This window comes from Branchiostoma lanceolatum, chromosome 17 (genome assembly GCF_035083965.1).
Source record: "Branchiostoma lanceolatum isolate klBraLanc5 chromosome 17, klBraLanc5.hap2, whole genome shotgun sequence".
Taxonomy (NCBI): Eukaryota; Metazoa; Chordata; class Leptocardii; order Amphioxiformes; family Branchiostomatidae; genus Branchiostoma; species Branchiostoma lanceolatum.
Genome location: NC_089738.1, coordinates 10,171,333 through 10,187,906, shown reverse-complemented (window position 1 = coordinate 10,187,906; position 16,574 = coordinate 10,171,333). Strand labels below are relative to the sequence as shown.

Sequence of the window (16,574 nt, the reverse complement as noted above, 5' to 3'; positions counted from 1 at the left end):
TTTTTGTGATCTTGCTAAAGGATATTTGTCAGGCTTGATTTCCTGGATAAAATGATTACACAAAGGATGCAGAATTGGCATGGAGAAAACATTATCATCGCCATTTGGACGGGTTGCCGGCCGGACTAATGCCAGGGTCACATTTCCAACCTGGGGCCCGGTCGGGCTGTTTGCGGTGAAAATATACACAATTTATATCCATGACTGATTTTTCTACATTTTGTGTGTTCTGTTGTCTTTTATATCATACTGTTCATTCACGCAAACCACCCGACCTTGCCCCGGTTTGGAAATGTGACACTGGCATAAGTCCACTCCTTCTATTCAGGAGCTCGCGTCCCTGTCTTTCATTGAATCTACTTGTAATTTACAAATGTGAAGTTGAGAATACCACACGATTAACGGACAAAACAGATACTGCAGTCCTGTGTAAGAGATATAGTTAAACTACTTCGGTAGTGGTGCTTTATGTGTATCAATACATTGGTCACGTATATGCATATGCCCTTTACGACATATGAAAACAGAGGGTGCGAAGCTGCTTTGCAGAAATCCTTACCTAGCAAAGTCAAGCCAAAGATGTGCTGCAACCCTTCATCCAAAAGGACTCTACGGCCCGTTCCGTCCAGGTTAGCGTACTCGATTTTCTGCAATTTTGCATCGCCCCAGTATATTTTCCTGGCTGTGTAGTCGATGGCAAGACCGTTTGGCCAGTAGATAGACTCCTTGAACAAGACAAGGCGATTGCTGCCGTCCAGCTCCGCTCTCTCGATTCTGGGGCTTTCGCCCCAGTCCGTCCAGTACATGTATCTTCACAAAGATGTAACATTAGGGATTTACAATCATGGTTCACAAATCGTTGGAAGAGTGAAATGGAAAAATTTGTACAGGTAGAACAAAATGTATGTTTCAACAGAAAAATGTACATATGGTTACAAGAACATAAGATGTAAACAAATAGTCGGACGGTTTTAACCCTCACAGCAATGCTACGGTCACAATTGGAAAAGGTTTTATTTTTGCAATTTCGGGTGTGACCCATACGTGGCCACCCTGCGGCTACCGGACTATTATTGGGCACGGCCGGTCTCCTTGGTGACCTTAACTTGGACTTAAAATCAACCTCGGACCCGGTAACAAACAGACGCCGTGAGGTAATCGTGCGAACACCGAAAGTTACACCCCCTCCCCCCGTAGTCCACCGGGGAAAAATTGTGGCTTCGGGACCCGGCCGGGACTACATCCCCTGCGGGCACCGGTTCAGATGTAAAGCATAGACCATAGAACTTGAAGACAAGTCTATAATGCTAAAAAAAAAAGTTCTTACCCTTCTGATGGATCTACCACAATAGCTCGTGGCCGGTCGAGGTCCTCGTATATAAGGACTTTCCGTGATACTCCATCCAGTCTACTGACTTCTATTCTCTCAGTTTCTCCATTGGTCCAGTAAAGGTTTCTTCCTATCCACTCTACTGCAATGCCGTCAGGGCTTCCTACCTGCCTGCTGATCAAATCTTCAACACCTACAAATTCTTAATATACGTTACTTCAGTCAGAAGATTTAAGATATAACTATACTCCCATGTTTAATTTCATAAGGTTAGAGAATCACTGGTTGAGTTCTTTAAAGGCATCCAGAGCATTTTATGAGGCTTGAAACTTGAATAAAAAAACTCCAATTTCTAGTCATTCCTACACATAGTAAGTTTCAATAACACTATACCATTACATATCGACATTAAAGGAGCAAATATACGATTTCGTTGTGTGTGGTGAGAACTGATAGAAAATCCAAGCCCTAATAGTCAGATCCTGATTGTCCATCACAATTAGCGGTCCGACCAATGAGAGAGTGACTGCATGTCCGTCAAATATTTTCATTTTTATCTTTTGATTTTGCATTTCTACGTTTTGTCGGAGGTGGGCGGGGCTATGGTAGCGATCTATTTACACTAGGCGCGTGAAGCTAAAAGATCACCATGTAGCTTTATATTTTTTTGCCGCTTTTGAGCACTTTTCATTAGAAACCCGCACGTAAATGTGGTAAACAGTGGCATTAAATGTCCATTTCATAAAAACTACAGCAACCTGAATATTTCCAGTTTTCAAGCCTCATAAAATGCTCTGGGTGCCTTTAATCACAACCAAGACATACAATCACAGCCGACGTTTCAGTTACTATCTGTCACCTTCCTCAGGGCAATTCTGACAGATACTATATTGCACACCCAGTCATGTTTGGGACCGCATATGAAATAAATGATGATGTCAGCTGTCTTAGCCATTGCTACCGGACCTATATTTATTCCTGTATATATGACAATACTTTACCTTTGGGACCGCATTGTTAGCAGCGACACCTGGCCTGCAGTGCGTGCAATAGTACTAGTTAGAATCGCCATAAGAAAGGTGACACCGAAACTTTGACTGTGAGTGACAGAGTTGATTTCAAGATTTGATTTAATTTCAAAATTTGGCCATCAATTTGAGATATTTCACTGTCTATAGGAAGTACATGCCTTTACATTTGTGCCAATTCCAACTCAAAATGACTAACCCTCGTACTTATCCTGATACTGAAATGGGAATCAAACCTGTGCCGTCCAATCTCGCACGTCTGATGACTTCGGCTTCGACATCTGTCCAGTACACAAGCTGGTCTGCCACGTCATAGTCGATGGCTGCGGCCCGTTGGATGCCTTCGATCGGGAGTCTAATAGTGTTTAGTGTGTCTACGTCTAGTGACATCATCCGAAGTTCTTCACCTCTCGCTAGCAACAATACATTACTTTTTCCCTCTGCTGGAAAATGTGAAAGAAACATTCAACTCAACTTCACTTCCTTAAATGGTTCAGATTTGCATAATCAATTATGTATTTTACCTATTCTTTATATATGTGTAAGAAATATGTAATCCCCATCACTTATCAGCAGTAGATCATCGTATTTACCCATTGGGTATTGACGTAATCATAATCAGACGTCTGCTGCAGAATCATAACATTGCCACCAATTTCAAGCCCTATTCCACTTTAAGACAGAGATTATTTCATCCCAAGGACAAAATCAAGAACGACATTAAGTCTGACGTTGTTTACCGACTGAAGTGTGAGGACCCGCATTGTGAGGACACCTACATCGGTGAAACTAGCCAGCCCTTGAGGACAAGATATAAACAACACTGCAGAGCGAGCAACAGTGGTTTTTCTTCTGCTATATGGCATCATCTCAACAGACATAACGGACATTCGTTCCAGCTTGACTCTACGGACATCTTAGATAGGGTATCGCGATGGTATGAACGTGGTGTCATAGAAGCAGTGTATGAAAGGATCCATCGACCATCACTTAACCGGAAAGGGGGCCTTCGGATCGAACTTTCCAGTACATGGGACAGTGCTTTGAAACGTATTTGATTATCTATTTTAGGTCTGTTTTTGGAATTTAATGTTTTCTAAGCCGCTCTGACATACCTTGTATTTTAGAACGAACATCTATTTATATCTGAACATTTTTAGAACGCTTTAGTCGTTACCTTTTGTTTTTAGAACTTAGGAATTAACATTCTTTACGCATCCGTAAGTAAACTTCTCGTTGAAAAAGGCCAGTCGGATGGACGCCCGAAACGTCCGATTTTTATCGATATTTATCCAGATGTAAAGTTTAAATCGTACTACTCTACAAAATCTAATTGTAATGTAGTCTGAGTACCAGCCTCCGTAGTGACCGCTGGCTCAAAAAAAATTTGCTTGCTAACTCCGTGGTTAGCAAGCGAATTTTTTTGAGCCAGCGGTCACTACGGAGGCTGGTACTCAGGCTAATTGTAATGCATTAAATCATTGAAAATAATGCACAATTTATTCAAAGACGTCACCTTTGATAATTAACCTGTAGGTGCGATTGATGCTGCCGTGGGCATTCTCAATGATGCAGGTGTAGGGACGCCTACCGTCTGATTTTGCGACGTCAGATATCACAAGAGTCGAGGACCTGTTTTGGAACTGCAACATAACAGAAAGTGCATGCTTAGCTACTGATGTTATTTGACTATGATATAATACATCATATCATATATTTTCGTAGACGTATTTGTAATTAGATCTGAGTAAAAAAAATCCGTGTTTCCGGCTACGCGACCGAACCTAGAAAACCTGCAGTCGTTTTGGTTGGCCGCTGGCAAAGAACATCAAATTTTCGATTTGACATCAAAGTGATGAAACTCAAAATAGGCCTCCTATTGCTAAACTTCACACTGAATAAGCAAATGAGGGCTGATGAATAGCTGATGTAAGAATGTGTAGTAAACATCGTACTTCTTTGTTCAGCTCACGTGCTTGTAAAATGCACGTCCGTATAATTACGATGTTGAAAATACCAGACTGAGTGCCTGATACATTTCAATTTTACATTGCTTTAATGTATTTGTTTGATCACTTTGACCGAAATCTAAAATTGAAAATGTAAATGATAGGAAAATAATTACCTCCGGACCCTGTTTTTTTAGGAATGAAACCGGAAAAAACAACCCTTTTTAGGCCTAAGACATCTATCCATTTCGAACCAAGGTAAACAACTATCTACATAGTATATTAGCCAGAAGCCACTAACAAAATACTAATCCCTAACCTTGTAACGTTCGTTTCTGTCAGATTCTCTGATCTGCTTTCTGCCCTTCAGCCATGTGATGGTTGGAGGAGGGTCGCCTGTCGCCGGGCAGCGCAGATTTACCGTACTCCCCTTGGGAACTATAATTAAACCATTGATGCCTTCCTGGCTATTGATCCACTCAGGTGGTTGTGGAACTGAAAAGAAAGGAAAAGGTAATAAACAAATTTCATAATGTCATAGAACAATCATGTGTGGTAAGCCGGACGAAGTAAACAGTTATAATACAAGCCCACTGATCCTAGCACTATCTGTATGTTAACAACCATTGTGGCAACGTTGTCCATGAATGGCTAGCTGCCAAAAACCGTTGTCCTGAGTGAAGAGAGACTTGGAATATACTAAAATTTCAATACGAATACCTACATTGAATCCTGACTAGGTTTACGCATACATACATGTCAGTGTTTTGTTTTCAAATCTGTTGGTACTTACCGGATGTTCCTACTGCTGTTGTGACCAGAAGCACGACTAGGATCTTCATCCACATCGTGACGACGTCTAGATCTGTCCAACAGCTCGACTGTCAGAAATTCGGATCCTTTGTGGACTAAACTCCTCTCGAAAGACACTGCTATTACCAGAAACACTGGTACGCACTTTCTGTAACTACGTCACTAGCTTGGCAGGGACCACTGAGAAACAAGCGACAGGCTATCTTTTGTAAGCAGCTGACAAAGAACATCTGGTAAATGTCAAGACCAAACGAATGGTGGTGGTCAACGATATAAACAAGACGTGTGACTTTGCCTTCTACATTATCACTTGTCCGGTCAAGGTCTAAGATATGATTCTGAAATATTCCTTTTGTTTATCAAAATAATTCTGCCTGACAATCATAGATTGTCACTTTTTCATAGTATTAGCCCTTGATTCCACTGGCCCTCATGTCAAGACAAAAAGTGGCACTAAGCCAGTCTTAACGACAAAAAACAGTGATTGCAAAGACACCGTTTATTTTCTCGGAAAGAGACCAGCTTTAAACTGTTTACATGAATGGTACCGTCCGTAATTCATCGGGCTATTCCATTAAACATGCTCGGGGAGAGATATCAAGGAGAGCATCTTTGATGAAGGTCTATTTCGTATATGATATTTCAATTATATGATAGTCATCCACCTTTAGTTTTCTCAAATAAAAATCTTGGTTATATGATTTAACCGATCTTCGCATACTGGTGACAACGCTATACCGAGTACCCATTAGTTATAACTAAGCTAATTATTCGTACATGTGTAATTTAAGAACAAGTTCAAAAGTATCAAAACAGCGTTCTAATTATCTCTTGGGACGGCGCAAATCTGGTAGGCTTTTGGTGCAAGAACAACACCCAAGCAGCCTTCCATTGATGGTGCAGGGGCGCCGTCTGGCAGCTTGAATGTGAAGTGCTGCAGCAAGGTTGCCAAGAAAATGAAAAGTTCCATCTTGGCTAGTTGCTCACCGAGGCACTGACGCCTCCCTAGGTATAGGAGGACAAAAAATAAAATCACATATTTTGCTTAATTGCTAACAACGGAACGAGCTATAGCCTTATGGGTCAAATAACAAAGTTTGTTTGTTTGTTGTATATTTGCACATAAAATCAAGTCATTTGGTTGCAAACGGTAAAAAGAACATGCAGGAGAAACCATGCCAGAGAGTTCGGCAGAACCGTCCAAAATTGTTCGAGCGCTTAATTACTTATGGCCACAATAACTCACCCAGCGAAAAAGGAATGAACCACTCGGGACGAACATGAGCTCCATCTTTGTCGAGAAACCTGTCTGGGTTGAAGGTCTCGGGGTCAGGGGTCACTGCTGGATCCATCATGGCGGACCACAGGTTCGGGATGACGAAAGTGTTAGCCGGGATGTCGAAGCCGTGCAACACTGTGTCGGTGGAGGTGGTGTGAGGAACACTGAGAGGTGCGATAGGTCGGATCCGCTGGATTTCTAGTATGGTGGCCTCGGTGTAGGGGAGCTTCCCTCGCTGGGACAAGGTGGGAGGACTGGCGCCAAACTCTCGGTCGATCTCATCCTGCACTTTTCGCTGCACCTCTAGGTGGCGCGCCAGGTAAAGCAATCCCCACTTTAAAGTCGTCGCTGTTGTTTCTGCTCCAGCGATGAAGAGATCTCTCATCGTGTTGATCATCCCCATTTCTGTAATGGTGCGGTCCGCGTCATCCAGGGTCTGCTGTTGGGTCTCCACCAAGTACACGTCGATAATGTCCCGGATGTCGGCTGGGTCGAAAGTCTCTTTGTGTTCTGTAATCTTTGCTTTGATTAAGTCAATGATCTCCTTGTTGATGTCTAGTCGCCTTTCCAGTCCCTTTCTGAAGAAGGGTAACTTGCGCACCAAGGGGATGAACCGAGAAATAGAAGATCCGGCATTCCCGCTAGAACCCCCTACCATCTCCGACATCAATCGCATGAGCCTCTGGAACTCCATGTCGTTGTAGTCGAATCGCTCACCGAACGACATGGAGCAAATGACGTTAGAAACGCCATTTGACAAAAGAAGTGACGTATCCGTTGCAGTGCCATTCGTATCCGCAAGGACGTTGCACAAGGTACGGGCCTCCTCTGTGATTTTGCCCTCCAGACTCCGTTTGCCCATACCGAACTGACGGAGAGCGGTCAGGCCTAGTCGGCGTTTCACCTTCCAATCCTCCCCGTACTGGGATAGGACAACTCCTGTAGAATATTAAAAGAAAGAATGCCCACTTGCATATCTTGTGTGTCTACGCAGATAATAGTTACTCAAGCAACTAGATAAAATTTGCAAACGGTCAAACGTTTTAGACATGTACAGCGTCCGCTGTCTTTCGTCTGTGACTAAACGAGTATCTGCATGGGTTTGCCAAACCTCAGAATTGATATGCTAATGGTGACGACAGTACTGTGTTTTCAGTCTAGAGTGTATTCTGCACAATTTTCCGGAATTGGAGACAAACGTATATATATAATTGTGGACACTTTTTAAACTGCCTAAGGTTACATGTTATTCTTTACTGCATAATTTCTAACGGACGAACATATAGACCCAGATCTACACCCTCTCTTTTCTTTTCTATCCTTCTCTTTCTCCTTCGTACCTACCTTGGTCCTTGGCCGAATCTATGGATGGGGGAGGGCGGTCAGAAAATACCTCAGGTTGCTTGACGAGCGCGTCCTGGATAGCCTTGTGCCTATAATGAAGACAAATCAATCTTGTTTATCTAATTTTTCAGACTGTTAACCTTATTGAGACTGGGCTTTTTCAGTCATCCATCAGACATTTTGAGGCCCGCCCCTCTACCCCCTAAGCTACTTATTGCATGGCCATCAGGTTTTCAGAGATTGATGTCCACGTAGAATGTTATAATTGAGACAACTTTGGTGTCATTCAGACGTAAAATGACGTCATTTTGACATCATTTATGTGATTTTATTAGCTAAATAAAACCGTGTAAAACGGGCATCCACGTAAAACCCAAAGGTATTGAACGAAAAGGGTGCCTAACTGAATATCAATGCCTGTTAGGACTACTGTTGTCAATAGCAACAGTAACGACGTCAAAATGACGTCAATTATGTTAAGCCATTAGCTGGGATCCGCCATCTTGAATTTTTAAAAATCTTTTTTTTTTTCTTGGCAAATAACCCCATAACACTGCCATGTTTGGTTTTGATCAATGACTGAGATATACATGTAAAGTTACTTGATAGCGTCTGTGTCTACTGATAGGTTTCTACCTATCAAAGCCATTGGTCATGCGTTCTTTCGCATTTGATTCTCACTATTCACTACAGTAAGTTACGGTTTCTACCGGGAGGGCTTGTATTGAACTTGTATAACAGACTGGGGATAGCCGACTATCGTTCCGAATCTCCGTCCCGGCTTTGTGGCATGCAAACCCGTTTAGGGATTAGAGGGAAAAATGCATGATATTCAATTACAAAAGGCTATTCAAATGAGCTTTGCAATCAGGGCATTGTTACATGCGGGGCTTATCGTTGCCAAGGGACTCCCCTCCCCAACACCCCAACATCGATTACTGTCGTTATCTCATATATACATGTCTATGTGCAAATAAAACCTACCCATTAAGTACGACAGCCAGGCTGTTGGCGATCCTCACACAGAACACATCCCCGTACTGCTGCCGCCAGGCCGCCAGGTTGGATAACAAGTGGCTCGGGCGGAAGCTGAGAAGGTTACCGAGTAGGGGCAGGCCCCTCGGTCCGGGCGGAAGGTTCTTCTGCCGACTACCTGCACCCAGGAGCCAGTAGGTCACCAGGAAGACCAGGGCGAGAACCAAAGTGGACTGTAGGGTCAGGCTAGCTAGTAAACCAGTAACAAAAGACATGGCTGACTCCATTTTCACAGCGTACTATCGTCAACAAATACGGTACGCTTTTGCTTGCGTGACCGTCGCATGAAAATGAATGTAACATGAGAGCATTCGGATTGTCCTACGTTGCAAGGGAGGGGGCACCGAGGCCTCACATCAAAGAGCAACTCGTTTATAAAAGCTTCGATTGACAATATGTAGACTGTGTACATAACGGTTTTTAAATATGATGTACAAAGCGCAGAGCAGCTTTAATCTTTTGGAGATATATGACGCCCTAACGCAATCGTTCGATCACTCACGGCACCGAAAACAATGTCATCATCCACCAAACATCCGTCCGGACGCTGACCTGAGGTCAGCGTCCGGACGGATGTTTGGAACGTTTGTGTTATTACTACCCTGCCTGGGAACCAGACTGTTATCGAGTTTTAGCCGGTTTATTCGGCGACCCAAAGCTCCAAGCAAGCCGAAACAAACTTAGTAAGCGCAACGGCGGAGTTCTAGCCCGACAGTTGACCGGTGTCCTACCTACAAAGGGCGTGGTCCATTCCCAGGGCTTATATATAGTAACAACTCCCCGGAGCGTTAATTAAGTTCGGGCGGACTGACTGTCGGGCTGCCGAAGGGACTTGCTAGCGACCTCAGGTCCTGGTCTGCTTCCCAGGGTATGTTGTTGCCTTCGCCAGAAGGTTATGTTTTAGGGAATATGACTTTCTCGACTGTGGTTTTTCAAGAACATCTATAGTCGGCCAGCGCAGACGACTTTTAAAGATTAGCAGGCAACTTGGTCGACCAATACCCAACAATTACAGATTATTGTAGTCGATGAATTTCGAAGCGCAATGCAGAAACTGTCTTTGCAAAGACGCCGTTTATCTGAAATGTTTACATGAATGGTACCGTCTGTGATTCATAGGGCCATTCCATTAAACATGCTCGGGGAGGAATATCAAGGAGAGCATCTTTGATAAATGTCTATTACGTACATGTATATGTTATTTCTATTATATGATAGTCATCCACCTTTAGTATTCTTAAATTGAATACCGTCACCCAAGAACTTTATCGACTATACATCATTTGTTATTCTAATAGAAATAACGTTATCAAGGGTATTCTTGTTTACTGACTATAGATTATAGTAGAACTATAAATGTTTCTGAAAGTTTGAAATACAAGATTCACAACTCACTGGACAATTTATGAATTTATTCATTGGTCAATCAAAAATCAATTTAGATATTTCAACATCACCATTGCCAGAAATGTATTATTATAATTTTGAAAATACTGGTAGATGCATCAAACGTTAATGACTGAAAATTAATTATTGATCAACACTCTAATACCAAAAAAGTTTGCCCTCATCATCTTTTAGGGCGTAGGAAAAAAATATTTGCCTACAGGTAACGTCCATACATAAGCAAAGACAAAATTTTGCAAACATAAACATTTTATCAGTTAGCATTTAGAAAAAAAGATATTAATTATTATCACTTCTATACAAATGATTTTCTGCGTGCCGATAGCTCACATCACTATTCACAACTTCCTTAAAACTTCACAATTTCACAACTTCTAGTTTATTGCATAAGAGCAATGAGAGAGACCAACTCCCTGCAAAAGCCATAGAGCTAAACGTCAATCACCGTTCACATATAGTTTGCTGTACCGTTGCTTTGCAGTTCAAGACCCCCCGTGATATGGGAGGGATCGTAGTCATCATGCGTTGAAGACAAGTGGACAAGCGTTATGATAAAGATTCGCAGCCGTCTACATATTGACGTTTAAACTTCGGGCTCATTCTTAGCGAGAACCAATGTGAAGATCAATCTGGACTTGTCTACTTCGGCGCGCACGTTTGTGATCAGTCTGTCAGCTGACACGGACTGGACGTTCCACTGCATGTGACCGTTGTATTCCTCCGCGTCCAAAAACTGTTCGATGGGAGACAGTGCTATCTCATCGGCCGGCTGTAGGGACACAGAAATAGGAACGATTACCCGACTAAAATCGTTATAGAAATCAAGAAATGATTCAAAGCCGCAAACGTGTCCACGACACTACCCCACCCCCCACCCCCCGTGGTCATGGTACGGCTCTACCTCGTTCTTGGTCGTTTGCAAACATCCGTGGGATTACCCAGCATTCTCCTTACCTTGTTCCACGACTGGAACACAACTCGGCAGTCCCAGCCCGACTCTGACCGTGCCTTACAAGGCACAGTGAAGGTCCAGGGAACGACATACCGCACGGTTCCGTCGCTAAAGATAGACGCCTCTGTTGTCAAGGGCAACGGCATCTCATCTGCCTTCACACTGAAGGAAAGACACATTTTGTTATAACTTTGGTAAGTACAAGATGTTACATTAATTACACTCACTGGCAAAGTGTACATCAATATGCTCTACCCTGTATCTATATTTATTATCTTACCTAGAAATCCCACAGATTTCATCTGGAAGGTCGAAAGTTTGGAAATCATTGAAAATCTCAAAACGGGAAGAAAAGTTGTCCTCACCCTGATATCAGGAAAATGTCCGGCATCCAGAGGTGCCGCACCGATACCTCCAACCTCTTATTACCGACGTTTGCGTAAATCAACCTTTTCTCTTTCCATTCCTGCATAAAAATGAAGTGAGAATTCTTGACTAAAATCCAAATATCATTGTTATAATGTAATGATTTCACATTCATTTTTCACACACAAAAAACAAACATAGCAAGAAATATTATGTTCCACCATTCTAAGATGTGATACTATTCATTAACGAGGCACATGTACAAATTGTGGGCTGTACCCCAAAAAACGATAATTGCGAGGCGGTAAATACAAAAGGCAAAACGTCTCAGCCTACCATGTTGATCCAAGTATGCAGGGTAAGAAGACCGTTTTCAGGGTTCTGTGAAAAGGAAAATAGGGACGTGTTATGCTACATGATATGATACAAAATTTCAAAATTAACAAGAATTCGTAGCGAGTAGACAAGTTGCCATACGAGTTTCAGGATTCTTCGCAAAGTGAGTCCGATGTGTACGGTGGTTTGCCCCACTTCTGGGCGTATCCTCCTGTCATAGTTCCGCAGAAGGGTTTCAAGAAGCTCGGATGATGACACTAGGAATACATAGAGACTGAATATAAACTAAGGCTGTACTCATCACATGCATGGTAAATTTAAAGCATGAGGTATCCTATGTTGGTAATCTTGTTGATAAACAAAACAAAAAAGGTTCACACCTACTGGCCTGAACACAACTTAGAATTCATGAAAAATATTCATAATTTTATTACCGACTAGAATCTTTAGCTTCTCGCATAGTGTCAATAATAATCATCAAAACCCTGATTCATAACTCACGTATTTAGTATCCAACAACTCTTGGTACAGGAAAATGGATAGAAAGCTCAGAAATCAATTTCAAGCAACGAAATGCCTTACACGAAAACATGCCACAAGCCTATGACATTGTGACGTCTTGCAATAACACAGTCAACACAAAACACAAGGCAATACCGGACTGACTGGTGTAGTAATTATTGGGCTCACCGCTAGGAGGCGCTTCGGTAGGCTCGACGAGCCCTGCACATGGAGCCTCGTCAGTAAGCGGTAGATAGTTGCAATTCAGGGTTTCAGGCCAGCGCGTGATGAAGAGTGTGCACTCGTGTCTTACTGCCTCGCACAGGCTGCGGCAAGGGAGCTGCGGTACCTCCTCGATTCCGCAAGGTGGCGCATACATGTGACACACAAATTGCTTCAAGTGTGGTGAGCAATTCCTCTCAACATGACTCAAAAACAGGTCGATTTCACGACTTGCTTCTTGTTGGTTTTGGATGTTCTTCCTGGCATGGGGGAAACGCGTTTTGCTGTATCCTATGCCCTGACAGAATGGTATCGTGATGTCCTCGCATCTATCTGTACATAAACAATAAAACAATGCAATGTTATGATTCAGATATTAATCTGGAAACGAATTGTGGCCTGAATATAAAACATTCAACAAAACGTCGTATTTACATCATATCATCTGCTATAAGCCTATTCATGGTTCCAAATGAGCCTGCGCAGCGAGGTGCGTTGTGGGTAAGGTGTCAAAGTTGAAGGCCCCGGATACATATAAAACAAAACACGTCAGGACATGTATGAAGAATGGTCTAGACAAGATCTAAGGAGTTAGTAGCCATATTACACACGATGCACGTAGCTGCGCAAGCGCAGTTTTAACTGTGAACTTTTGTCTTATTCTTCACCTTTTTCAGTGGTGTCTGTTGGAGGAGGAGGGGTAGAAATGTGCCCGAAACAGTCTTCCTCCTCTGTTGTCGGCAGTAAGTCGCACTCTAGCGACTGCGGCCATCTGAACCCGAACTTACTCATCAAATCCTCACAGCCAGACTTGGCGGCTCGGCACAGACTCCTGCACGGGCGCAGAGGCGTTGCGTTCCTCTGCAAGTCGCAAGGTGGCGCGTACATGCTGCACACGAACTCCTTCAGATGTGGGGAACACTGGACTTTTACCAGTGGGAAGAACTGGTGAGCTTCGAGACCTGCAACCTCTTGACTGTGATGGCCGAGATGGTTAGGGTAGCCAGCGGTGCTGTAGCTCACGTCCGCGCAGAGCGGTATGGTGATAGGCTCACATTTCCCTGAAATGCATGTACAGAACATATGTTGATGAGATAAAATGATAGTATGAAGAACGGGGGGGGGGGGGAGTCGACACTTCAAGTCTGAGATTTAATATATAATATAAATTCGTCATGTTTCTCTTCAGCTTACCGGTGAAACTTTGCGATGATGTCCTCTCGACTTGCCCGCTGCATTTCTCTTCTCTGTGGTCTGGAAACTGGGAGCAGTTGAGGACCCTTGGCCAGGGGTACCCCTTCTCCTCCAGCCACGGTGAACAGTCGTCCTTCGCAGCTTCGCACAGGCTCTTGCAGGGAAACACTGGAAGTCCGGTGTCGTCTTCAAGATTATCGCAAGGTGGCGCGTATAACAGGCACGCCAGTGTTTTGAAATGTGCCGAACACTCACCGTTGATGATGACGTCAACGAGGTGGTAATGAGCATCGTTTTGAGCGTGGTCCTGCTTACGATGGCCCAGTCGGTTTGGGAATTTGGTTCTCCTGTAGCCTGCGTCTTTACACATGTCCATCTTTATAGACTTGCATCCTTGACGAGTCTTCTGGGCTGTAATGATATTATGAATCAAATGTTGTATGTTTTCAGAGTTTGGGTTTGGTTGGTTGGTTGGTTGGTTAGTGTCTGCAGTTTTTTGAGTGACAGGAAGTGAATGGGAAGATGACCGCAAAGGTTAGACATATCGGAGTGGCAGGAAGCACAGATCAGAGGTATTAGAAGTAGCAGTTAATCAGAGACGACAGTTCAGGTCGTAGAAGCTACTAATTCACTGGTAGGTATTATTTTCTTTTTTCTGTTTCTCTGTGCTTTTGGATAAATTTTACATATACTAATAAGACACGTTCACCGTTTAGCGTCAGAAAGTGATCAATGAACACATATGATATCAAACATTGCTTGCTTGATTAATAAACTGCAATTAACCTAAATATACGAGTAACATCTTCGGACACGTGTTTTCATTTCAAATACGTTTCTAACAAAGTTCTTTTCTTTTCACCCATTGTTTTTTTTTAACTTACTCGAATGTGACTGGACAAAATATTCTTATATTTGTAATCCAATAGGCTTGTTGTTTATCAAATAATATGCTTCTTTTCTGAAATAGAATGTAGTATATCGTAACAAAACCTTATCTGGATGCGTCGCATGGACTTTTACATTACAAATTTTTTTTTTTTTTAATTACGCTATTTTTATCATTAAGATATCTTGCAAGAGACGTGGACTGGATTGAAGAAGGTGCTTAAAGAAGGCTTAGTGTAGCTAAAGACATTGAGCCGCATGTAATCGAGACAGGAAGTATTCTTTATCAGATCCCAAATGTCATAATGCGTAGCACAATGTTTTTTTGCTGATTGTCTGATTTTTACGACGTTGACGTTGACGTTTTTGCAATATTCTGTTACTTGGTTGAGCAGCATCTCTCCATGACGTTATACGTGTGCATATGGCTGTACTTATGACAGCGGATAAAACTGCAAGCAGAACAACTTTCTTACAAAAAAATACCGTCTCAGTCTAGCCACGTCTATCCTTTTCTTAAAGATCTGAAATACGATTTTCCCGTGCTTAGGAATTTCCATTCATTTCAACTTAACCATTCAGTCTCCGATTTTGCTTAGAGATTCGTTTTTCGCAAACCTTTTGTACCCAGATTCTTAAGCTGCATTGTCCACGACGGCATTACAAGTCGGTGCACGTTATGTTGCAGACAAAGAGCCTGTCGTAACTATGGTAACAGGGTCCTCGAAACCGCGGTTGGTCTTGGTGCAGACGACCGTCTGCGCATACTGTTGCTGTGTAAATCCTGATCCTTCCAACATAAGCTGTCTAGGACACCTTTAGCTTTAGAAATACGGTTATTAGCTATTCACAAACGCCGTCAAAACTACAATGCGTTTGGTCACTTAAGAATAATCAATTTATGGTTTAGGAACATACGTTTCCTACCTTGTAATTCATGAATTCTAATCGACTGCTAAGATATGATTAGACGGCTAGGGAAGGACATAATGTCGCAATAGATGGTCAAGATATAAGTCATGACATGCAAGTATGTGTGCACTTTCACACATATATTGGGTACGGGTGGATGATTCGGAACGTACTTGGAATATCTATAACTTCTGAAACATTCCCGTGATCATTAGTATGCCTCAAGCTCTTTCAAATACGTACTGGCGAGAAAGTAATCTGTACTCTTAGTACAAGTTTTAAGACACAGATGCCAAACCCGTATTATTAGCAATCTTTTAAAAAATCAGCTGCGTTTTCCGTGCTAGAACACATACTAGAGACCATATTAGATTGTAACCAAGACAAAATTATTCATTTCATGACATCTGTTGAGTGCAAGTAAGGCTCTCAATGGGTATGCTTTGTGGGGTCGTGTGGTATAATGGCAGGATGTTCGACCCAGAACCCGGCGGTCCCGGGTTCGAATCCCCTGACGCCACCGATGTTGTCCCTTTGGATAGGCACTTTACACTTTCCTTGCTCTACCCAGGTGGGAAAATGGGCACATTGTTCTCTGTACGTGGTACTGTACTGTATAATAAATTATGAAACACTGGTGTGCAGTGCTACGTCGTCCTTGTCCGTCCAAAAACGTATTAAAGAAGATGTGTATGCTTCGCAGTACCTGTAATACACGCAATAGACACCGTCAGGACGAAGAGTAGGCCTCCCCACATCATTGCTTCCTCCTGGGACGATATCACAGAGTAGCGCAGCCAGCGGCGGAAAGACCGACTAGACTTCCACCGACCCACACCGCGCATTAAAAGTCAAGTCCAGTCAACTTGTTTACGTACAGGAGTAGTTTGGCCCCGGCGGGGGTCATCTCACGCGCATGCGCCTTACGAAGGGGGAGGGGTACGTAACACAGAATTTGTTAGGAGCTTTATCTTTGATAAAGGCAAGGGTACTGGCAACAATCGTCGTACAATAGATT

At 42.9% G+C, this 16,574-nt stretch overlaps 3 protein-coding genes across 5 annotated transcripts in view; all 3 read right to left on the bottom strand.

Moving 5' to 3' along the window:
• LOC136423663 (low-density lipoprotein receptor-related protein 6-like) overlaps positions 1-2,794 on the bottom strand; it is a 36,285-nt gene extending 33,491 nt beyond the window's left edge. For all 3 annotated transcript variants that reach the window (XM_066411923.1, XM_066411924.1, XM_066411926.1), the window contains exons 1-3: positions 2,595-2,794; positions 1,328-1,523; positions 560-810 (exon numbers count right to left, since the gene is read on the bottom strand). In XM_066411923.1, coding sequence (XP_066268020.1) covers positions 560-810; positions 1,328-1,523; positions 2,595-2,751 — 604 coding nt within the window. In that variant the 5' untranslated portion in view covers positions 2,752-2,794. The remainder of the gene's footprint in view (positions 1-559; positions 811-1,327; positions 1,524-2,594) is intronic.
• A 2,810-nt stretch (positions 2,795-5,604) lies between these two features.
• On the bottom strand, positions 5,605-9,347 carry LOC136423665 (cytochrome P450 2B4-like). Its single transcript, XM_066411929.1, has 4 exons — positions 8,728-9,347; positions 7,744-7,832; positions 6,367-7,338; positions 5,605-6,125 (listed from the first exon to the last, which is right to left on the bottom strand). Exons 1-4 carry the CDS (start codon positions 9,003-9,005, stop codon positions 5,941-5,943), a joined length of 1,524 nt encoding a protein of 507 aa, XP_066268026.1. The 5' UTR covers positions 9,006-9,347; the 3' UTR covers positions 5,605-5,940.
• Positions 9,348-10,545: 1,198 nt separating this feature from the next.
• Positions 10,546-16,446, bottom strand: LOC136423666 (uncharacterized). Its single transcript, XM_066411930.1, has 8 exons — positions 16,263-16,446; positions 13,757-14,167; positions 13,231-13,623; positions 12,530-12,895; positions 11,840-12,096; positions 11,503-11,603; positions 11,140-11,299; positions 10,546-10,954 (listed from the first exon to the last, which is right to left on the bottom strand). Exons 1-5 carry the CDS (start codon positions 16,399-16,401, stop codon positions 11,915-11,917), a joined length of 1,491 nt encoding a protein of 496 aa, XP_066268027.1. The 5' UTR covers positions 16,402-16,446; the 3' UTR covers positions 10,546-10,954; positions 11,140-11,299; positions 11,503-11,603; positions 11,840-11,914.
• Positions 16,447-16,574: the final 128 nt, after the last annotated feature.